At 45.1% G+C, this 24,262-nt stretch overlaps 1 protein-coding gene across 1 annotated transcript in view; it reads right to left on the minus strand.

Moving 5' to 3' along the window:
• TRRAP (transformation/transcription domain associated protein) overlaps positions 1 to 24,262 on the minus strand; it is a 135,835-nt gene that overhangs the window by 45,947 nt on the left and 65,626 nt on the right. The window contains exons 31-48 of the mRNA XM_023735339.1: positions 21,010 to 21,078; positions 16,323 to 16,442; positions 15,794 to 15,913; positions 14,999 to 15,163; positions 14,728 to 14,909; positions 14,316 to 14,514; positions 13,776 to 13,904; positions 12,259 to 12,525; positions 10,715 to 10,921; positions 9,782 to 9,940; positions 9,550 to 9,681; positions 7,966 to 8,076; positions 6,808 to 6,954; positions 5,039 to 5,252; positions 4,273 to 4,398; positions 2,188 to 2,334; positions 922 to 1,121; positions 195 to 316 (exon numbers count right to left, since the gene is read on the minus strand). Coding sequence (XP_023591107.1) covers positions 195 to 316; positions 922 to 1,121; positions 2,188 to 2,334; positions 4,273 to 4,398; positions 5,039 to 5,252; positions 6,808 to 6,954; positions 7,966 to 8,076; positions 9,550 to 9,681; positions 9,782 to 9,940; positions 10,715 to 10,921; positions 12,259 to 12,525; positions 13,776 to 13,904; positions 14,316 to 14,514; positions 14,728 to 14,909; positions 14,999 to 15,163; positions 15,794 to 15,913; positions 16,323 to 16,442; positions 21,010 to 21,078 — 2,816 coding nt within the window. The remainder of the gene's footprint in view (positions 1 to 194; positions 317 to 921; positions 1,122 to 2,187; positions 2,335 to 4,272; positions 4,399 to 5,038; positions 5,253 to 6,807; positions 6,955 to 7,965; positions 8,077 to 9,549; positions 9,682 to 9,781; positions 9,941 to 10,714; positions 10,922 to 12,258; positions 12,526 to 13,775; positions 13,905 to 14,315; positions 14,515 to 14,727; positions 14,910 to 14,998; positions 15,164 to 15,793; positions 15,914 to 16,322; positions 16,443 to 21,009; positions 21,079 to 24,262) is intronic.

Raw genomic sequence — 24,262 nt, forward strand, 5'->3', positions numbered from 1 at the left:
TGTGGGGTTGTTAACCAATGTCATAAAACAATATGCATACTACTGTTTCATGAGAAACTATTTGTTCTGTAAGCCTTCACCTGAAGTACAATTTAAAAAAAAATAACAAATAAAAAAAAAGTCACGCCGTGTTGGGTGAACAGAGAACATGTTACGGGCCACTATCTGCAATATTTGGTGATTGTTACGGTTACCTGTAGACATAGTTAACGAGGTCTAAAAACTGGGCATTTAATTCAAGGTCTTCTGGAAACCGCTTTTCTATGTAGGTCATCATTTTCACAAGCAAAATGGACTTCTCCCGGAGTGTAGGTGTCTGTATGAATTTGATTTTTAAAAGAAAAAGTCAATTTACTTCTTTCTGAAAAAAGACATGTTCAAAACTACTGCAGCCATCTGTTATACTATTTTTAAAGCTCCTACAATTCCACCAAGTACAATGAGACAAGGTCATTTCTACACAAAAGTTAAAGGTGGTTCTGGTTCTCTTTGGATGCTTAAAATCAAGACAGATGCCAATAGTTTTCCTAGGGGTCACCACTCACTTTGGAGAGAAAGCAATTAAATTAGTTTACAAGGATCTCACTAAGTTAAATGATAGTCACTCAGTATTATTACTATTTTGGTTTACCTTCACCATCACAAAAGGCTAACAAGTAAGGTTCACTTAACATCTTAACACAAGTAAAACCACATTCAGATGAGTCACCAGCTTATCTCAAGTTTCTATTTAAAGTCTGTTAAGCACACTGACAAAAATCCATCTTAATCAAGACAAAATACTATGACTGCAAATATGGGAGAAAATTGTTTTACTTCAAGAACTTTCAGAAAGAAGCTGAGAAGGTGATGCTCGAATTTTCTTTTAAATACACAGCTAGATCACTTGCCCAGTGCCCAGACCCTCTTCCCACAGCTCACCTGATTGGCTGCCATCGGGGAGTTATTTTTAACCCATTCCTCCACAATCTTAACTACAGCACGGAGGATTTTGGCGTCGGGCGACTTTTCGATGAGGGATGTTAGAATGGCCTGGATGAAGTTCTTCCGCATCTCTGTGCTCATCACGGCCAGCCGAGTCTTCACCAGCTCTAGACTGAGCATCACCAGCTCGCTTGTTCCTGTGCACAGGAATAAAGAGGACGTGCCCCACGTCTCAACAAACGTTCAAACACGCAGCCACTGTGCATTACTCGGCATGGTGAATCCTGTCCGTTTTCCCCCAAAATGTTTTCTCCAGCACTTAGATTCTGGGAGGGGGGCATTGGTGGTTTGGTGGTAGAATTCTTGCCTTCCATGCAGGAGACCCTGGTTCAATTCCCAGCCAATGCACCTCATACACAGCCACCACACATCTGTCAGTGGCGGCTTGCATGTTACTACAATGCTGAACAGGTTTCAGCAGAGCTTCCAGACTCAACAGAACTATGAAGAAATGCCTGGTCGCCTACTTCTGAAAATCAGCCAATGAAAACCCTGTGGTCACAACAGTCTGATCTGTAACCGATCATGGGGACGGTGCAGGCCAGGGAGTGTTCTGTTCCGTTGTGTGTGGGGTTGCCCACAAGGCAGGGCCGACTCCACAGCAGCTCACTACAGAGCTCTAGAACGTGAAGCCACTCATCACTGTCTTACTGCTGCACCTCACGAGGGTGACTCCGTAAGAGCCCTCCCTCTGAGGGGGCATACAATGGCGTTGATAGTCCAGAATCACCTGCACCCCCATCCTGAAGTCACACTCACAGCACTTGTGTTCTAAGGCATGTCTAGCAGTGGGCTAACCTCCTGCCCCCATGCACAAAAAAACCCCACCAGCACATCACCCAGATTTCTGGAGCCCACTGTTTATATCTGGAAGCTGCAACTCAACCCTTCTTAGCAATAACTGCTCTGATTAAGTAACCTCTATTTTATACCAATCATTGGATAATTCTCACTTAGCAGTGAAAAAGTCCATATAAATGTCTATTCATTTCAAAACTTCTTCATTCTTACGTTCACAAACCTCAAAAGGAGTTTATTTTTAAAACGAGTCTTGGTTTGATTTTTTCAGGACCTCTCTGTTCTGAGCAAATGATAACGTGAACAACAGGGAACGTGTTCGCGTTAGAATTCAGCTGCACCACCGGCACCATGTGGGTGCTGACTAGAGTCTGTGTCAACAACACGGGACACCAAGGCTGTCACCTGAGGTGGCTTCTGTGCTTCCCGACGCTGCCTGTGGACTCAGATGCTCACGGACCATCTTCTGGAGCGAGCGCATGAAGACCGAGATCAGCCTGTCGATGTAGCTTGGGTTGTTGCTGCACGCAGACTTGAGGATCATAAGTGTCCCTAAGATGCACAAATTGCCGGTCATTTTACAGAAAAGTTAAAAAAAAATTAACAAAAATGTGCTATTTCAAACACCATACTGACAAAAGTACAGATTAATCCCAAATGTCAACATTATATGTTTTCATGTGATATACGCTACATTTTGAAGTACGATGTTTTCACTTCTATTCTTAATCACGGCAGCAGCATCATGCTTGAGAACTGACTTGAGTGCTTCAGTGGAAACGGTACTCATTTCATTTCTGGATTTTGTTTTAAGTTACAGCAAACCACCCTGATGAGGTTTTTTGTCTCATGACATGTTTGGGAAAAGAAGAAGAAAACCCTTTGTTTTTTATCTAGCCTATCCGGGCATTACGAATAGCTCAGAATTCAGTTTACAATTCATTCTGAAAAACCGCGTGAGATCAGTAAAAATCAGTAAAACCATCACCGGAACACGAACGCCAAGTGTATGGAAAGAAAAGGTCATCTTTCTTCACCGGCATTTTGACATCCCTGACACCTAACAAACACACTCAGTGCGAAGTCTGTGCTCACGGAACAGGAGAAGGGTGTCTGTCATTTTGCACGTGCAGTCGGCCCAGACAAGGGCAATTCCAGGCCTGCTTTGTCTAAAGGCCAATTCTCGGTGGGACAGCCAGTCCATTCAGAGAAGTTGAGTTCTGAGACCCCTGACACTTGATGATGACGATGGGGAAGGCGTGCTGGCTGCTACTGGCTGCCACGCTCTCCCCCACCAGGCAGGTGTCAGTAACCGTGCCTGCGGAGTGGGGTGGCCAAGGCAGGGAGCCCTCTCCAGGCCCACCTTACCCCACGCTGCCCCTGGCCTGCGCTCACCTCCACCGAGGAGGGTGGTGTCCCCTCTTCTAGAAAGAGTCCTTTGGAGAATTAACTGTGATGGAAGCTAGGTTGCAAAGCAGGATCTACAGTACGATCCCACTTCTTAAAAAAAAGTCACAGAAGTATTCCTCACTACCCAAATCTACCTGGTTTCAGAGTAGAAAAGCAAGCTTCGATAGCAAGGGATACCATTTTAGCCAAGTGTACCTGGCTCCTGAATTTCAGCTAGCACACAGCAAGAGTTTGAAGAACAAAGAATTTATCCAAAAATCATGTATTGAGTTTGCGAACTCAGACACAAGAGTCTGCACAGCAAGGGCCATCTCATACGCATCTGTACACACATGTACAGAAGAGAAACATACACACCAAAGTGCTAAGCAGGACTATCAACAGGCAGAGGGAGGGGCTTGCAGGTGACTTTGATTTCACTTCCCCCCATTTGTATTTTTAAAATTTTATACAATGAACATGTAACAGAGGAGAAAAACATTTTAAATTGCTAGTCCAAAGTCTAACCCTAATCTAAGACATGAGGTTGACACAAAGCAGTGAGTGTCTATACATTTGCCTTTTGGGTCTCTGGGGGCCAGTTATCCAGCTGTCCTGATTTATCTGAGCAGTCAACTTTCCTTTCACCTGGTCAGCCAGAGTCTCACCAATCAGAGGGGACTAGATCATGTCTTGTAAGAGGCTTACTGACAGGTGAACACAGTGTAAAAGGCAGTAGCACTACACATCTGTACAAGGCTTTAGTGACACATCTGTGTTGACTATAAAATGGGTCAGCAGGATCCACGTGCCCAAGGGCAGTCCCTCTCACAACTAAATCCTGCATCGAAGGCTGGAGGCCAGAACAGGGGATGTGCCAGTGATAACGGTGGGACAGAGGTTGTTTACCTCAAAGACTCCAGGGAAAGGGAGTCTTGTGTGTTCCAGGCAACACACACAGGTACCCTGAACAACATGGAGGTTTAGAAACTCCTCTTAACAAGCAGAGCCTTTCCCAGAAGGAAAGCATGTACAGTGACCAAGAACCCACTGGTGCCAGATGGAACCGCTGCTGGGAAAACCAGGATAAGACACACTCACCGAAGAGCTGGGACGGGTTTGCGTTGGTGGCCTTCTCGTAGTTGGTGAGCCCTTCGTAGATGACTTTCCCGACAGCCGCGTAGAGGCACTCCAGCTCTTCATACTTGGAGGCCACACTGGAGGTGCCTGAAAGGGAGTTGAAAACTGAGCACTGCAGTCTGGGCTCTCACACCTGTCCCATCACCAGGATGCTAACTCTCCTCACGGTGGGGATAGAATTTTAGTTGTTTTGCTATCTGCAGCGACTGGTGCAATGCGGTGCTCAGTACACTTTTGCTGAAAGAACAAGTAACCTATGCACAGTAATAGCCGCTATGCGATTCCGGGGAAGTGTGCATATGCGCACCTCAGAGACATGAGTCACTCTCTCCCACTGCAGGGTGGGTGTGGTGCTCTTCACTGGGCAGGTATCCACTTCACAAGCGGAGTGACAGCTTTTCAGCTCACCAAGCCTTACTAGGACATGTTCTAAATTACAATACCTCAAATACAATACTGTCACCTGTTCAATGTTTGATAAAATACTTTAACATAATTTCTTTTTAACACCTTAGGAAAACAGTAATGTTCAGCTAGTAAATAACAGCATTTCCAAAGCAGACAAAAATCTAATGCAATGTCTGCTACTACTATCAAGTTCTACATGATTTTTTTAAAACAGGTTAAAAGTACAAAGAGGAGTGGGATCATGAAGTGCTCAGTACGGTGACTGCGGGATGAGCAGCCCCAGCCCCCAGGGATGGCACTGATGGAGAACGTCACATACTTGGCTCTGTTGGGAAAATGCTCATTAGGCGCGAGAGAAGGCTGTGGACGGCTCGCAGAACTTTGGTGTTTCCACATGTCATGCAGGCAGCGACTCCACGCTGCAGGGGCTTGAAGCTGCTGAGGATCGCTGGAGACTGGAGGACCGTCAGCAAGAAACTCAGCACTTCCAATCCAGTGCAGATATTCCCATAGTTAACCTGATTGGGTTGCTCCTGGAACAGAGAGCACAGGCCAAACAGAGATGAAATAGATGCTCTAGGAAACTGTAGAAACATAAATCAAGAAAATTTAAAACTATGTGCCAGTTAAGTATTTGGAAAGTAAGTAAAAAAAACCACTAAAGAATGAAGAACACATCATTAAAAAATAAAGACCACCATACTAAACTCTAAAACAATGTTATTAATGCAATAGGATTTCATAAGAATGTTTCTTTTATAAATTTGCTTTAAATATTTAGTCAAATCTCTTTAAAAAAGGAAGCTCATTAAAGATATTACTAAATTTTCAAAATTCACTAAAATCTGGATTAAAAATGAAGTTACTACAATAAATCTTGCTTTCCTCCCCCTATTTTTTTTAGTTAAAATATAAATATCTTCCCCAAAAGAAGTACCTTTCAAACTACCTTATTATGAAGTCAAGCTAATAGGTGATGTCAGTATTTAAGAAAAATAAAACAAAATCAAGTAAAACAGAAAATCAAGTGCATGGTTTATAGGGTAAGTACTGTTTCATAGGAAAACTTTTGTTTCTGTGGTTTACACACACACACACACACACACACACACACACACACACACCGTGTATATGTACTACGTGTATGCACTGAGGTCCGAGGTAAAACTATGGATTACAGGAACAAACGTGGAAAGCCACTGTTAGCCTGGCACACTGCTGCATGACAATGTTAGCACACCAAGTGGGAGAGGCTGTCCACTATGGCTAAGCTTTCAACTATGACTGTGTTTAATTGGAAAGCAATCCAACCTTCCTAAGAGATTAAAAAAAAGAAAAAAGAAATCTACAGACAATCTAGAAATTATGCACCAAACTAAAATCAAAGATATGTTGCAGAATTACGGGACCTGTTTACAGAAACAGACTATGCTGTATAACCTTTCAAGAAACTTACACAACAGCGATAGTCTTGGCAGCTAGAAATCAACAAATGCCTACAACAGGTTTTATAATCCTGACAGTCAAAGCTTTCTAATTCCATTAAAAACAACAAATTGAACTTGAGATGGTAATGAAATGGGTAAGGCAAGAGTCCAGCTTTTGCTACCACCAGAAAATTATAGATCAAAACACCACTAATAACCAGCATTTGGGGCTAGCTCCTTGTTTCCCACCCTCATAAGTACGATACAGGGCTGGGTAACAAATCATATGTCCACTGTAAAAACCTGTTATAAAAACTCAAATTTATTTTAAAGATTTCTGCGTAAGTCAACTAGAAATGTTTGTTCCAAGCCAACTCTTAAGTCAGTTTAAGAATTAAGTCTGCAAAATCAAAGCGAACTGATACTTGGTTTGAAAAATCCTAAGTGTATTCGGCATCAGAGGCAAGGGCTGAAGTTTTAAAACCATTTTCAGTCAGTGACACTGCTGCCCCCTCTCTAGCAGCCAGGAGACCAAGTGGAGGACGTTGTAACTGCAGAGCGTCTGTAAGACATGCAGCCTGGCAGTCAGGCCCAGAAGGGACCTGGGAGTGTCTGGCACGAGCCCTGCTGGACCCCTGCCCTGACAGGCCTGTGCACCTACCACGGTCATCAGCAGCTTGTCGAACCACTGGAGTTTGAGTTCGGACTTGGACCACATGTCTGGTCGTAAGGCCGTCTTCAGGAGATTCACACAGCGGCGGGAGAGCACCTCCCCAGATGAGCCCGCGGTGTTGGTGTTGTCGTTCACCTACAAGTTCAGTCAAATTAAAGCCCAGATTCCCCACAAAGGCTTGTAGCTGTGCTAGTGAGCATTGCTTCCTGACTGCATACGCATCCTCGCAACTCACCTCTTTCCCAGCTCACCACCTCAGGGCCACCTCCTCCCCCATCTGACTCAACTCAGTTGGCTCTGCTTCAGGAACTCTGACCCTCCTGACTGGATCACCCCCCAACGACACCCAACCTGTTTGTGGTACGCATCAGTGGGATCCGGCGAGCATCTATGTGATTGCTCGATTAAGGTCAGGAAACTCCCTGAGGCAGGGCCAGGCACCTCACCTAGCATGGTGCCTAGCACACTGTAGGCCCAAAGAAGTGATTTATGGCTGGAGAGTTCAGTAATTGTTTTCCGTACTTGAAAACTCTCAACAGAACTGCAAGATATACTATTTTGTCGAATGATTATATGAACTTAAGATTCCCAAATAAAAATACATACTTAGGAGAATTTCATGTACAACAGTTTTTTTCAAATATAAAAATGGAAGTTTCAGAACTGGATTCTCAATAACTCCATGAACATATATATTGATGTGAATGATAAATACAACACAAGAGTTGTAAAAGCACTTAAATCATGAACCTTGTACATATTTTATACAAGTTGGATCATCCCAACACCTTTATACCTATCATTCGCACTTTAAAATGAGGAAAACTCTGAAGTTAAATAATTTGCCCAAGATCACTGAACTACTATATTTCACTGACGCTAAGATGCTATTAATTATAAGACATTTTATTACCACTGGGGAAAAAATGCTTTTAAAAATCATATGAATTATAAAACACGAAGATTTTAGACATATTAACATGACATGAATCAAGGGTATTTGGTATTATAAAGTGACAGAACTCGTTTTCAGACCCTGGCTTGTCTATTTCTTTTTTGACTAAACTGTCACACAGCATCCTGGAGTGCTACTAAGCAGTCTCTGTTCTTAAGAATCCCTAACATGAGACATTCTGAATCCTGCACCTGGCAAGCCACGCGGATGAGGAAATTCACCACCGTGTCCGTGTGCTGCTTGTCAATGGGCTTGGCGAGAAGGGAGTCGGCTCCAGGCAGTGACTGGCTCCTCCCAAACACCTAGAAAAGGACTGTTGTTTAGGCAGGAATAGAACTCTGAACAAGGAACTTCCAGCAGAGGCTGTTTCCTCATTCAGCCAACTCACAGGTGCGTAGTCCCTCCCAGGTACAGACGCTCTTCCGCTCTCTGCCCTCACAGAGTATACACACCCAGTGAGAGGATAGAGAATAAAGCCGCTATGAAGAAAACACACTAGGTCGTGTGACGTGAACAGCAACAAAAGGGGCGTGCTCAAGGAAGGTGAGAAGATGGCATTAAGGTAGACTCTAAGACTGAGAAGCCAGCCATGAGAAAAGATAACACTGCTCCTAGCAGTGGAGAAAGAACAAAGAGACACATCCTAAGCGAGCCCAGGACCTGCAGTGTCTCAAAGGCGAGGGAAGGCCTGCGTGCCTGGGGCGCAGAGAACCAGGTTCAGAGGAGAGGAGAGCAGGCAGCAGGCCTGGAGGCCACAGCCAAGAGCTTGGGGCTTTACGCCAAATACACGGGAAGTCGCTGCACGCAGGGTTTACGTGAGGGGGAAGACACTAACTTAATGTTTCTTAACTTTTTTTTGTGTGAAATGACTATAGATTCACAAGAAGCAGCAACAACAGTACATGGGTTCCATGTACCCTTCAGTCAGCTTCCCGACTGAAATTCTGAAAGAAAAGTGCTTTGGGACTCTGACCACTTTATGAAAGCCAAATTGGAGAGGGGATTAAGAGTGGAAGCAGAGAGAAGATGGAGGTGGTTTCAGTAATCCGGTGAAGGGTGAGGGAGGCTGGGACCAGGACAGTGGAAGAAGGAAAGAAAAGAGTCGGTGTGCGAGGCAGGACGGCCAGCCCTGCCCACAGACCAGGTGTGTGGGAAGCAGTAAGGTACGAACCACAGGTGGTCCAGGTTTCTAACTGGAGCACAGGTGGAAGACGGGTGCCATGTACTACAATGGGACAGTGAGGGGAGGGGAAGAGTTCAATCTCAAGCGGGCAAAGCTGGAAGTTCAACCAGCCAAGGCCATGTTAACCATCAATCCAGAGGAACGAGGACACCAGCTAAGTTAGAGCCCAGGCTGCTAACATCGCAACAAGGGTGATGACAGTGATCCCCAAGGACCCTTGCGGTGGCTGCACTCCAAACACAAAATAAGACATACTGTCTTTTTGAAAAATTAGATTACAACATGTGCACATGCTCTCAATCATTCTTCTTACTTCAAAGAGTGTCTCTGGATGCCTTTATGCAAGTAACTCATCATTATCAGAACTCTAATGGTACTAAGTGAGCGCAAAGAACACCATGTCTGGTGACCGGGGAAACACCTCGTGAGCAATGTGGCGCAGAGCTCCTATGCGTGGAACGCAGCCTCTCCCAGCTGCCTCTCCGGCACAGAGCTCGGCACAGTCAGCGTGTGTTCAGTAGAAAGACAAGCTCTCGCAGAAAGCACAGTGCCCACAGCAGAAAGCACATCACGGGGTGGCGCACAATCTTACTGCACTTATGGCTCCAGTGGCCGTCCTGAAGCGCTTCACTTCCTGGGCAGAATCTACCGACAGGCCTCTTTTAATGGACGAGACCGAATTGACTCCTTCTCCACTCGAATTTGTATCCATATCTGAATCCGGCTTAAAAAACACACACACACAAACGTGACTTTACTGACTGATTTCTAGGGAGATGCACCAGGAATACAATCGGGGCAGCACCAGCGGTCAGGGTGCCTACCTGCTGGTCCTTAATCCTCTGCAGCTCCCACTTGATGACAACTTCCGAGAGGTCGACCGCCAGCCTCCTCTGCTCGATGGTGACGCTGGGCGTGAAGCCCAGCCTCTGCATGGCGCTGACCATGTGCTGCACCAGGTGGTGCCGCACCGGGTAGTACACCTGTGGGTGGGCACAGGGGCCGGCGTCACGTCCGGCCAACACGCGCGTGCCACACACACGCGCACACACAACCCTGTGCTCAAGAATCCTGAATTGTAACTTTGGGAAGCAAATGCTCGTTACCTTCCCTGTGTGGAGGTGCATGTATGCGTGTCTGTGCGTTTACCCCTCTCCCTCTGAGGCCCAGAAGTGTCACAGTATGCTTCAGCCTTCTTTCTCGTACCACCCTCAAGAAACGGTGAAGAATGAAATTCCCGCTAGGTAGGTGAGTCTAGTCACATCTATCAAACTTCAGACTTGACTTCATAAAAGTTTAAGGACATAACAAGAAGCAAACTCCCCATTCTAAAAAAGCTGGCAGCAAAAGAACATCCCTTCAAAGCAACCCTTTTTCCTCTACCCAAAATCTTCAAGAAATATTTACGTAGGAATAAATCTCACCGAGCGGGTGATTTGGCTATATGGAAGAAAGAGCTAGAGGCATTTATGGCTTTTCCAGCCAAGGTACCAAATTCTGGATTTATGACTACCTCCCACTTTCAAGCAGCAACTTACCTTTACTCAGGGTTAACCGAGCACATACAGTAAAACTGGAGCTTTAGACAGACAGAAGCGCACACCTGGGACACAGTCTCCACACTACAGCAAGTTGTACTGATAAAGCCATGCACGCACACACACTCTCATCAACAAACCCGCAAGTTTTCCTGAAAGACGAAGGACCACTCTGTTACAGCAGACGCATCCCGGGGCGCGCCAGCCACGTCCACACACCTTGAAGTGCTGCACGATCAGGTGCAGGATGTGCACGAGCTGCGGCACGGTGTGGCCCTCCTCCACGATGATCTTCCTGGTCCAGTGGGTCAGCATCTGGTGCCCATCCTCCATCCTCGCCGGCACCGCGGGGGTCAGGATGGCCATGGCCTGCCTGACGATGGCCCGGGCTTCCATCGCGTGGGCCTTGAGAAGACTGTGAAACACCTGAAACAGCAAAGGTATTCTCATGCGGCCTTGGAAGAAGGGCTTGATCAGACAAACAAAATCCAAAATACAAGCAATTGCTTAGAAACAAGATGGGATATGTTTGAAAAATAATTTTTAAAAAATTCCTTAGGACTTTCCATTAGAAAACGGCTTAGCTGCTCTTTCCTCCGTTTAGTTTTAGTCAGTGAATCACTCACTCTAGCATTTACTCAGCACCCACTACGTACCCTGACTGGGTGAGGGCGGGGGAAACAGAGAAAGAAGACCTGACTATCGGTCTCAGGGAGCTTATGTCTAGCAGGCAGTTGGCTGAGGTTGCAGATCACCTCTCTCTGGTTAACGAATGGAAAGGGGATCAAAACGGACCACATCAGTGATGAGAGGCTCTTGCAACAGTCAAGAGTGAGGGACGGAAGTCTGAGGGAAGGCTGGGACGATCCAAAGACCTGAGTGATCCTGGGGAAGTGAGGGGGTGGGGGGTGGGCCCTGGAAATCCATAGGACTTGCTGATGCTTGGATGCTGGGGAGGATTAAAGGGAGGCAAAGAGGGCCCTCCAGGTACCTGGTCTGGAAAACTTTAGGTGGAGCAATGCCAACCCTAGAGATTGGGGTTCTATCTCATGCCTGGAAGATGGTGATGTCGGAAAGGCCACTGGCTCTGTCTAGGCCTGGGCTGTAACACCACGAATGTCCACCGGAGGGAGAGGTCAGAGGAAAGCAGTCGAGAGTGGCTTCACAGGACTGAACTACAGCTATAAGCTGTCGAGTGCTAAATGGAGCAGACATTAGGCTGGGCACTCAAGGATATGATTACATTCATTCTTACACAGAGACACCAACTAACACACCCAAGGTCACAAAGCTTCTGAGTGGAAGAAACAAAATGCTAACCCAGGGCTGCCTGGCATCAAAGCCTAAACCACTTAGAGAGACTCAAGGCAGATAACGCTCGATACCATCCACACTGCAAGGGGTTGGCAAAATGAGGGTTCAAAAGCACCTGTTGTCTCTGGCTGCAAGGAGCTGGCAGAGGCCATGACAAAAGCATCCTCCGTGGAATGGCAGAGTTAGAAGCAGGGTGCAGGAGGTTGGTGAACTTGAGGTGGAAAAGGGAGATGGTTTTGTTTCTAAAGCAGAGGAGTGAGAGGGCATGCTAGTGACGGGGTGGAGGAAGCCAAGAGTGAACCATCGCAGGGGTTCCACAGTTTTATGCCATGGCAGAGATGAGCATTTTTAAATACTAATGGTGAAAGACAACCAGGGAGCAGCATGTTCACATGCAGAAATTCCATGACCGTTGGGTTGACCAGCTGGGGGTGGTGCTTGTGAAATACCTGAAGCACAATCTTCTTATGGATGGCAAACTTGGCAATGATGTGAGCCAGAAGAAGGTGTCCACTATACTTGCAGGCCGGGTCGACGCAGGCCTTGGAGAGCAGGCAGGGCCACGCGAAGGTCATCAGGCGGCGCAGCTTGCTGTTGCGGTTCTTGTTGTTGTCATGGATATGGTGGGGGGCGTGCTCCACCAGCAGCGTGGCATACTGTAGGAGGTAAATGCGCAGGGAGTCCAGCATGTCTGCCTGCTTCTCTGGGTCAAGGACCTGCACGGGGAGAAAAGGCAGGAATCCACTTCTGAGTTTGAACCGTGTTACCTTCTAAGGGACACACAACAACTTTAACTGCTGAGATATCTGAACTTTCACTGACACAGACTGAGTAGATCGTGCTTCTTACTGGAATCGATTAATTCGGAAATGTTAGTTCACTCCACAATGAGGCTGCCTTTAAAAACTCATTAACAGGACAACACACAATACAGGGAAAGTCAGCACAACTGGACTAAAGCAAAAGCTAAGAAGTTTCCTAAACACAACCAAACACTTCGAGGGACAGAGTAGGAGGGGCAGGGGTCTGGGGACCACGGTTTCGGGGCACATCTAGGTCAACTGGCATAACAAAGTTTATTAAGAAAATGTTCTGCATCCCACTTTGGTGAGTGGTATCTGGGGTCTTAAAAGCTTGTGAGCAGCCATCTAAGATGCATCAATTGGCCCCACCCACCTGGAGTAAAGGAGAATGAAGAACACCAAAGACACAAGGGAAGTATTAGCCCAAGAGACAGAAAGGGCCACATAAACCAGAGATTCTATTAGCCTGAGACCAGAAGAACTAGATGGTGCCCAGCTACCACCAATGACCGCCCTGACAGGGAACACAACAGAGAATTCCTGATGGAGGAGGGGAAAAGTGGGGTGCAGAACTCAAATTCACATAAAAAGACTAGACTTAATGGTCTGACGGAGACTAGAGGAATCCCAGAAGACATGGCCCCCAGACTTTCTGTTAACCCAGAACTAAAACCATCCCGGGGCCAACTCTTCAGACAAAGATTGGACTGGACTATAAAATGTAAAATAATACTCGTAAAGAGTGTGCTTCTTAGTTCAAGTAAACAAATGAGACTAAATGGGCAGCTCCTGTCCAGAGGCGGGATAAGAAGGCAAGAAGGGACAGGAGCTGGTTGAATGGACATGGGAAATTCGGGGTGGAAAGGGGGAGTGTGCTGTCACATTAAAGGCATTGCAACTAGGGTCACATAACAATATGTGTATGAATTTTTGTATGAGAAATTAACTTGAGCTGTAAACTTTCATCGAAAGCACACACACACACACACACAAAAGCCCTCTAATAACAACTGTGATATATATAACACTCTGCCATGCATCAATACACTCGTGAAGAAGAAATCCCACAGGGAGATGAACTTATCTCACTGACCCCATACCACACACAAGTGCATTCATCTGCCAAGTGAGTTTCCACGCCGCTGCATGGCTAGTGAGCTTACCCTGGTTATAAAAACGCTGGTGATGCTTTCTGGATTGTCTCCTTCAGGATTAGGAGGTCCTAAGAGCTGCTCTCCTTCCCCTTTCTCAAAGCTGTATAAGAAAGCAGGATTCAAGATATGCTGCAGAACCTACAGGGAAAAAAAGGAAAAAGCTTGGAAAACAAAGCCATGCCGTTTACTGCCTTTAGCGAGGCAGCAGTGACAGCCAGTGTGGCCACCCTGCACCACGAAGGCAGATGTCAATCAAGGGTGCAGCCAGCAATCTAGGCTTCTACTCAAATGGCAATGAGAAAGGAGGGTTAAAAACTTGAGGAAGAGTTGCTGGCCTAGTTCTCACTTCAAACCAGTCATTTTCTAAAAACAAGGAAACAAACGACTTTTCCTGGCTGGATTCACTGCATAGTCTGCCTCATGTTCCTCAACAAGGGTGTTTTCTTCACCAACAGGCAGTCGGTAAGCGTCACAGATGCTGTCGAACACCAACAGTGTCCCAGGTTCCCAGACACCTGGAACCTCCCACTGCCCAACAGTGCGACCCACCTTGGCTTTTAGTTCATCTCCAAAGTTGGGGTCACTGAAGTCTACAAAGCGAAAAAACAGGGCCCGTTTCTGAGCTATGCTATAATTCTTGGGAATCTCTTCTTCCATGTACTCTTTTAAGAAAGTCATATTGCAGAGGAAACGGCCAGTAAAGGCTCGGAGCAGCTGGAAAAGCAGCTCTATATCTCCATAATTCCTCCTGAAAGGTCAAAATGAGAAAACAGATTAACGTAGGGCAGATTTCGTAATTATCAACCCTGATTTGCCTTTTAAACAGGTCAACACTATAGCCCATTCTCTACAACAAACATGGTCACACGTATCCAACGAACCACAGGAGGAAGGGCCCAGCTCGGCTGGCAGGACAGAACGCGCCACATGCAGCGCAGCACAACACGGCAGAGGCACCTACTTGCAGTAGTTCAGGAGGCAGTAGGCCAGCAGCTTGGGCTCCTTCCAGTTGGTGGCAGCCATGTTCTCCTTACGGTGCCTTTCTTGAAAGATGTCACTAACCCACACACGTCTCAACTGGCTCACCAAGGAATGCTGATTAGCCAGCCAGGTGTCATCGTTCTTAACAATAATACTGATGATCTGCCAGAGAAGAAACAGGGCATGGACAGGATTCTCTCTGGGTCTCAGGTAAATGTTTGGGTTCAGGTGCCAAGGTGGAGAGGCATTACCTTGATGGCCTGGAACTGGAGGTCCAGGCGCATGGTGCTGGTGCTGGGGGAGCCAGGGCGCACTGCAGCCTGCGTGCCGCCAGGCAGCAGCAGGGTGATGAACCTGTTTGGGTTGGCGGCCAGGACGTCACGAAGAGGTCTGGCATCTTTGTGTTTTAGGAAACTCTGAAAATAAAACACATACGCACACAAGCAAAAAAGCTATTTTAAGCTAACTGAAACTCACAAAAAGTTAGATGATACAAACCCTAAGGTTCTTTCTAAACTTCTCTAACCCACTGCCATCGAGTCGACCCTGATTCATGGCAGCCCCATGAGTTTCAGAGTATACCTGCGCTCCACAGGGTTTTCAATGGCCTCTCCTCCGAGGCACCTCCAGGTGGATTCAAACTATCAACCTTTCAGTTAGCAGCCAAGCACTTAAATTTGCCCCACCCAAGGACTCCTAACCTTTCTAGACAGACTAAAAAAAAAATCACCGTAAAGCACACTTTAAGAAATGCCTTTTAAACAGTAATCATGCTTTATGATTTTCATGATCCAGGAAATTCATTCATTTTTTAGTACAGGTGGTGGTGGCACTATCATTACCCTCCCTGCAAATCCTATAAGAGTGGTTCCCAGACTTGAACTTTGCACAAATACAGCCAAACAGCAATAATGTTTCTGATACTCAATATACTCAGGAAAATAAAGCCTGGACACTGATCAGTAAGATAGGAATTTAAGTTTGTCGGGCATGCTGGCTGACACAAATTAGCAGGGACACCCAGCCCAGTTCCTCACAGCTCTTACCATAAACATTCTGCTCCACTGGGGGTCATTCAGCGTGGCTTCCATCATGAAGAGCTCCACTGTCTGTGAAGGGTGCCGGGTCAGGAACTTGATCAGAGGCTCTCTGAACGGACTGCCAGCCTAGAGCACATGAGGGAACCATGTCAGACGCCGTCCCGCTCTGGTCCAAAGCACTCCCTCCACAACTGGTTGTCCACCCACCTCACACAGTACTGATGCGCACGCCAACCCGTAATTGGATGAGGAGCTTCTTCCCTAATTAGTTGTTTACCCACCTCATACATGATGCACAGGTCCCCCTTTTAACTGGACAAGATGTTCCTTCCATTAACTGGACTGTCTACCCACCTCACAGAATAATGATATACATGTCCCCCTTGTAACTGGACTGGGCTAACAACCTTGAGCAAATATTAATGTCTAACATCTTCATATTGTTAGAGCAACCGATTTAAAATACAACACAGTAAAAATACCATAAGCAACAGGTGGAGGAAAAGTCAGAATCAATGCCAAGTCTGACCCTCACCTCAATTAACATAGCCCGCTCTGTCTTCATGACAACCTCCAACAAAGGCTTGACCAGAGTTTGAGGTGCAGCTGGGATCAGGTGAAAAAGGTTTATAATTGCTGAACAAATCTTCATTTCCTAATAGAGAAAACCAGAAATTATAAAATAAGCCAATTAGTTTCACTAGCTAATGCTATCAACAGGACCACAGACCCTAATACAGTCTAACTACATTCGCAGGCTAGCCACCGGAAGCAAAAAGTTAACATGTAAAAAGCCACAACTTACCCACCGTGGTTTGTAACTGTGTCCTAAGTACACTAACTGCCCTTGACCTTGCTATAATGTGAACTGTGGGGAAAGCATCTGGGTGTGCCTCACATGAGGGGGCTGTATTTGTTTCCACGCCCACTGGCAAGTGTTGGAAATGACCTTCTAAGTCTTCTGTGTTGGACCCCCTGACTGAGGAGGGGGACCACTCGTGTGGTCTGAGAGCACGAGGACCGTTCTCCCACTCGGCTGTGAGAGCATACGGTCTTCCCAACAAACTGAGTTCTGAGGGCACAGACTGCTTTTGCCCTCAAAACCCAGCACAAAGGAAGTCCTCAAAAAATATGTGACTATTTAAATTTGAAATCAAACATCAATATAAATAAATGACTGGTCCTAAGTATGTGTCAACCAGGCCTAAAAATCAGGCTGACAAACTTATACTGAATCATTAAAAATGTGAACTGCCAAGTTTTGCATTTCCTAATGCACTGACTGCTCAGTGGTTGCTCTGACTGACGGTCACTTCAACTTTCCATTCTCACTTTTGGTTCCCTTAGTTTGTTTCTGCAATGACAAGGAGATTGCACAGCCACAGGGAAGGTAAGGGCCCCTGCGCCATGTTGAATGTGACAGGCACGACTCTCACGTGGTAAAATGGGGATGATAACTGCTAGCCAAAGGGGCCGTGTTCCCAGCACCACTTGAGATATTTCTCAACATTTCTTTTTAAACCAAAAGGTGAAACAATGAGGGGTAAGAAATAGAAAAATTGGCTCAGTGTCGCCCCCATCGCATCTCGCAAGTTCTCTTCTGCAGAATGTTCAACTTCTCAGACAGAGGATGTTTTATCCTGAAGTTGTAACATTCAAAGGCAGTTGCTGTTGGGTGCCATCAAGCAGATTGCGATTCATGGTGAACCCATGTGACAGAGCAGAACTGCTCCACAGGGCTTCCTAGGCTGTAATCTTTACAGGAGCAGATTGCCAAGGCTTTCTCCCACAGAGCTGCTGGACGGGTTAGAACCGCCGACCTTTCGCTTAGCAGCCAAGCGCTTAACCACTGCACCAGCAGAGCACCTTAACAATGGAATAGTGGTGCTTTTCTATGATGGTTTTGAGTTTTCAAAGAACTATCGTAACGTCACTTCTTTTGATCTTTACCCCACTGGAAGATAGGAGCAACAATTGTTATCATCATCCCCATTTTATAAGAGAAGGAAAGCTCGGGTCTGACCGTCCAAAGTCACAGTGTTCTATGTGTGTGTGTGTGTGTGTTTGTGTGAGAGAGAGAAAGAGAGAGATGCAGGGGGCTAGGTGGTGAGGTTGTAAATTCAAGGCAGTCAGTAAGTCACTTCCATGGGAGATAACCTATAATTGCTCCCCATTTCCAGCCAATATGATACATTCTTCGTGGAGTTTCCCCTCAAGAGGCTGTTAGATGTATGAGTTCATACGAACATTATGCTAAGAAAATCCAAATAAATCTCAAGTAGTATTGAGAGAGTGGAATTATAACATATAGAAAACAAAAAACCTGAGAATCTTGCTTAAAACTTCCGAGATAACACATGCTTGGCATCTGGACAGTTCACAGCAATGGGACTAAGACGACTCCGCCACAGACAGACAATACGGTTCACCGCACTCAAAGGCACAAGGCACTCCGCCCGGGACAAAACCACAGGACAGCTAACAAGTCACAGCAAAACCAAGTACAACAGCAACCCCCGCCTGGGCCTCCACTCCAGTTCTCACCTCTACCCCTTCCATGGCAGGCTGAACCAAAACAAAAATTACAGCATGAAAAAAGGCAACGGAAAAGTGAAAAAAGAAAAAGAAAAGAAAATATAAACTGTTCTTCACATTGCAAGTCATAAACTGACTTTTAATAGGTTGTTCTCACCTCAAACTGACAGAATGGAGACAAGGAACATCTCCCGCACTCGGAAATGCTTTCCTGAGGATGGGGAGGAAAATCATCTTTTTTTCTATTTATGTTATTTACAGAAAAACTTCCCATATACTCATAACACAGTAAGGATTAGTGGGTAAACAAGACAGTACAGACACAATTATCAGAACACACACAATAATTAACAGATGGTTAGTGGCAGAGAATTCACCTTCCACCTTTCAATGTCAAACACAGGCCTTCTAATGGACAGCATCTGTTGTAATAGTGTATTCCTTCCCTAAATAAAACTGTAAAACCAGGAATTTCAGAACTCTTGTCTAGGGGGAGAAACTTGTTGCATGCAAATACACTTAAAAAAGGTTTTATTTGGACTGACTAACTCAAGCTATTATGTGAAGTGTTAAGACATTTAAAAAAAAAAAAAAACCCTCCATTTTCCCCTTTCTAAAGTTGAAAGAGTACAGATGGTTTAGCCCACCCATTAGGCATCTCTGAGGCCCACACTTACAGAAGAACATATGAGCCATGATACCACCCACCGGGTATCTGGTTTACCTCGTGAAGCTAATCACAGTCCTCCCAAAACCAGCTGTGGGGGTAGGGGAGCAGGAGGAAGAAGGGCAAAGGACCAGAACTGGCACAGCAGGTGGTCGTCAGCGCTCTCCCCTGCAGCTCAGTGTTACAAAGGGACACTTCCCTAAACACCATGACAGGGCAGAGGTACCACAGGGCTACTCGATGTTACAGAGCTTTTATTTATTTTTCAGTCAACTATGTAACAGGTCTTCAAGGATAGTTTTTCAACTAGGCAATGTTATTTGGGAATTCTATAAAATAAGAACAAACTACTCTCCAAGACCCATTCCCAATCCTGTATGACATCCACAAAAATGGACTGGAGCTGAAGAACAGGAAGGAGGCCTGGCCCCGGGCTTTGGGTGAAGCAGCCCTGGCCGCTCCGCTGCTGGACCCCAACCACCACGGCTATGAGTTTCAGGTGCATTGCCTCCCTCACAGAGCTGGATGCTCCCGAGTTGTTCGGACAGTGCACTCATAAGGGGTAAATGTCTCAGTAGGAGATCGGTGACTCCCCAACGCACACATGACTCCATCCCCTGTACAACTGCACCGCCCCCCCCCCCACAGAAAAAATCTGCCAAATTATTTGCTGCTATCATTGAGGGAATCTTTTTCATCCAACGGAAGGTGCTCATCTGCCCACTAGGGTTTTTAATGTTTATTCTAGAATTCACTAGGTGTTTCAGAGAATTAGCAGCTCAGGGCAAAAAAAAAAAAAAAAAACAGTAAAATTTAAAGCAAAAATACCTAACAGATCAGAGAAGGGGAGGAAAGGTGCAGAGGCACTTGTCCCTGCTCCCAAGAGCGTGCGCTGCTTTGATACACTCCGCTGTCACCCACAAAGCCTTCCTGATTGTTCTCAGCATATACAAGTAACAATACTCTTTCTAAAAAAGTTTAAAATCTTGGTTTAGTTTTGCTTAGTTGACTGTTTAGAAGCAGCGGGAAATTATGACTTACGTAAACAAAACACTTTGACATAGAATGGTCAACACAAAGAATAAAGAAAAAAAAAAATTTTTTTTTTTTTTTTTTTTAAAACTGAGTTGGGATGAAACATGGCATCCAGCAAGCAGGCACAAGCAGACAAAAGCCACGTTAATTATGCCTCCGAAGAACTAAGACGTTCCCTACCCAGGGTACTGCTGTAAAATTCCACCAGGGGTAACAATAACTTAGGGAAAACACAATTCCACAGATAGGACAAGCATTAACTTAAAAAATACTTTAAAAAATATTAATGTATACAAATAATAAACATTCATTTTTAAGAGATAACGTCTTTAATGACCAACATCAGATAATTAGAAAGTTTTAGCTAAAGTGGTTTTCCCTTAAAACTGTAAAAAATGTGTTTTAAAAAGTACTAGTCATTTAACTTTCAGCAAACAATGGAGGCAGGGGATTTAGACCTAGAGAACATACAACATGCTGATATTTCTGGAACGCTTGATTACATGCTCCTGTACGCTTTAACGAGCCCTAGAAAACCTCCAGTAGGTGTTACCAGGCGATAATGATTAAACACATGCTCACTGCTCACTCAGGGATGGAAAGCAATGGAAACAACAGCTGAGGAAGCACCACCATGTAAACAGCAGCTACAGTCTAGAACAGTCTAGAAAATACACTGTAGAAAGCAAAACTAATAAAATTGAAATAGTGACATTACAAGCCTCCCGAAATTCTCGTAAATGGAAACATCGTATTAAATCAAACAAAAGGGAGATTTTAAAGAAACACAAAAGCAAGTATTTAGCAATTAAGAAAAATGAAAACAAAATGTCATGCTAATGAAATATGTTTAACCATTTACATAGACTGTAATCATGTGAACCTAGATTGCTGATCGGTATTGTAGTTAAAAGCACCAACCGGCAGTAACCTTGGTAACAGCATGCAGCACGCCTGCCCCTCCCCAAACAAACGAGCCACTCACGTTTCCGTCGCTCCTCTGGCCCCCTTTGTGGGTGATGACCACCACTTCCATCCATTTGCGCAGATGTTGCTGTTAGAAAAATACACTCTTAGACTCTTTTCCTGCTTCACTTCCCAAATGCTGCTCTCAGGTGAAAACGTGTATGTAATCACTCATTTCCATCATAATTATCATGAGAACTGTGTGTTCGTATTATGTAAGCAGCCCAACCATCCAACTAGTGATTGGAGTCATTGGCATTTGCTTATGTTCTATAGAGACAGAGGCTGAACTGACCCTGATAGGATGTAAGACTCCTGGGAACCTGGCCCTTACAATATCAGGGCTCGTCATTTCACTGCTGTACTCGTTTACATCACATCTACTCCTACAGCAACAACGTGGCAGGCACCATGCTGGGTCTCAGGGAGAGAAGTGGACAAACAGCATCATCCCTGTCCTCATGGAGCTTGAGTTGCGCGGGCGACAAAGTAAAACGCAGAAGTAAATGCTGTGAGCAACCACATTTATGGCGAGAGTAACAGGAACCAGGTTGGGATGAGGGCTGAGGGCCCTGCTGGAGACCTGCAGTCAGGCATGCAGAAGCAGAAGGGACGAGTACCCCAGGCAGAGCGAGAAGAGGGACAATGGCCCTAAAGTCAGAAACAGCTTGGTGAATTTCGGAAACATAAAGGTGGCCGCTGTGGCTGAAGAGTAATGGGTACTGGGGGTGTGGTGGGGGCTGAAGAGATCAGCACAGATCCAGCTGGGTCAGAGGCATACAAGATCAGTGCAAAAGGACGGCAATAAGACTCTGCATTTTCATGCAAGAGTGGGAGAAGAGAGATCCCTGAGCTAAGACAAACATAAGCCTGACCTGGGCCTGCTGGAGCCAGACTCCAGCCACCCCGCACCCCGCAGTGTCCAGCAAAGCCAGGCAGACAAGTGCTCAGAGCCTCTAAGGTAAAAGCACTCAAATAACGGGAGCATCATTATTATCCAGCACTGCCCGAACTTGGTCTTTAAGAACACTGATATGCTGCAGGAAGCCAACAAGTGGCTTTGAAAAGGATTCCTGGTAAAACAGGCCTGGGAAACACTTTTCTTTAAGACAGGCCTTCCTGAACCTTTAACGTCCTTAAAGACTTTGTAAAGCTTCACAAGGGGAACACAGTAGGTTGTTTAGCAAACTTACTTTGCCAATAAACTGCTTTTCGTGGAAACCTCCAACTTGCAAGGAAGTGTTCCAAAGAACACATGTTGAGAAACACTTCATATGCATCACTTCAAACACTAAGTACTAGGCTGCTGGTGTTTTATCCCTCCCCCCACAAAAAAAATCCCTGAAGAATATTAATTGCCAGAATATAAATTCAAGAAACCTGTATCAGAATGGCTGTTCACACCAAAGACAAAAATTAGAGTATAACAGCATTTATAGGTGCAGAAAGCAGCCAGCTGCATCACCATACACTCGACTTTTGGAGTCCACAAAGGAAAAAGTAATAATGCAGACTGATACTTAAAATTCACTGTCAGTTCAATGAGGTACGTCACCAAAAGCAACTAACCACATACGAGACTTTGAGAACAAATGTCAAGCAGTTCAAATTTAAAGAAAGGAAACTTCTCAGTTTCTTTTCATTAATGCCCGCTCCATATGGTAAAGTATCTTCATCCCTTAAAACAATGCTGAAGACTTGCATGGTTAACCTCAAAGGCGTATCACCTAAGAAGACCGGAAACTCTCCCAGGTGGAAGTGCAACACGGTAGTGTAATTATCATCACTGGCTGTATACTTGAAAATGGGTAAAACGCAAACTTTTTGTTATATATATTTTACCACAATAAAATTTTTCAGAAAACTTTTTACCACAAAACTCCACCAGGGAGATAAAGGGACAACACATCCTTACCTCCACACCTGGCAGAGCACAGTGGGCACAGGTGAGTCAGGAAGACCCGCCCCACCAAATGCAAAAGCACGGAAGCTCTAAAGTCCAGGGTGGGCCCTGCAGGGTATAGGGGCAGTGGATTACCCACATACACCAACACGCCCTGCTCTCAGAGTATTTTCAACCATTCAGAAGGCAGCTATCATGCCAGAGAAGGAAAAAAAAACCTCCCTGAACAAACGACCCACACAAAACCCACATTCTTTATTTTCAGGGAAAAAAGCCTACTTAGAAACTACGGCCTGCGAAGGCAGTTGTCTTCTTTTTGTCCTGTCCTAAAAAAATCTGTACAACAACATTCACTGAATGAACTCGCAGCTCCTAACAGCTCTGAAGGGTTAGACTGAGGGTCAAAAAAGCTGAGTTGCTTTGGGCAGCGTGCAAGAGCAGCCAGAAATGACAGCTGACAGAGGGAAGAGACAGAAGAGTTTTAAAAAAGGAGACAGGCGTATAAAAGCATTAGGATCTCATATGTGTAAGCACCAACAGTTGTACTATATGATGTAAGAGAATAATATGCACCTGATGTGCTCTGGTTAAGAAGTGGTATCTTTCGTTTATTTTACCAATCTTGTTGCTTGTATGCATGCATACTGATTGGTAGGTGCATATGTGTATCCACAAATATTTGGAAGCTTATAGGGAAATACAGTCCTCCAATTTTGAAAATTCACTTCCATGTCACTTGTTTCCCTATTACACTTTATTATTAGGGCATTGCTTACAATTTTTATGACCAATCAGAATACCAGAAATTGCTAGTTAGGTGTTTTGGTCATTATTTGTCTATAGATATGAAGAAACCAGTAATTGAGGCAAAGAGCTGTGTGGGTTTCATATGCGCACACACACACACATAGATGTATGTATACGTATGAATATGTGTGTACATATGTGCATACACACACACTCCTGTTTATAGCTGGGGTAAAGGTGCACCATAAACAACAAAAAAATACTTCTAGTACATTTTAAGTGTCTGAAGGGCCAAAGGCTATTTAGGAAATATAAGCAGGGAAAATAATATATGTTGGCAGTAATGTACCATAAAATCTTAAATTAGCAAATTACTATTCATGAATGTGTATTTACCGAAGCAAAACCAAATGCAAATAAGAAAGTTAGTGGTTGAAATCCTCCTTCATCTGCTTATACTTCAATTTTAAACATTATCAAACAGATCTTTTATTTGCATATTTATTTCCCTGGTGATTCTAAATACCTAAGGGATTTGTAAAGTTTTCACCCAAGGTTGTATGGAAAGACGTGCACACGTCTGCTTTGTGGAAGGAAGCGCCAATTGGTAAAAACTCGTTGG

This window comes from Trichechus manatus, unplaced genomic scaffold, assembly GCF_000243295.1.
Source record: "Trichechus manatus latirostris isolate Lorelei unplaced genomic scaffold, TriManLat1.0 scaffold00077, whole genome shotgun sequence".
Taxonomy (NCBI): Eukaryota; Metazoa; Chordata; class Mammalia; order Sirenia; family Trichechidae; genus Trichechus; species Trichechus manatus.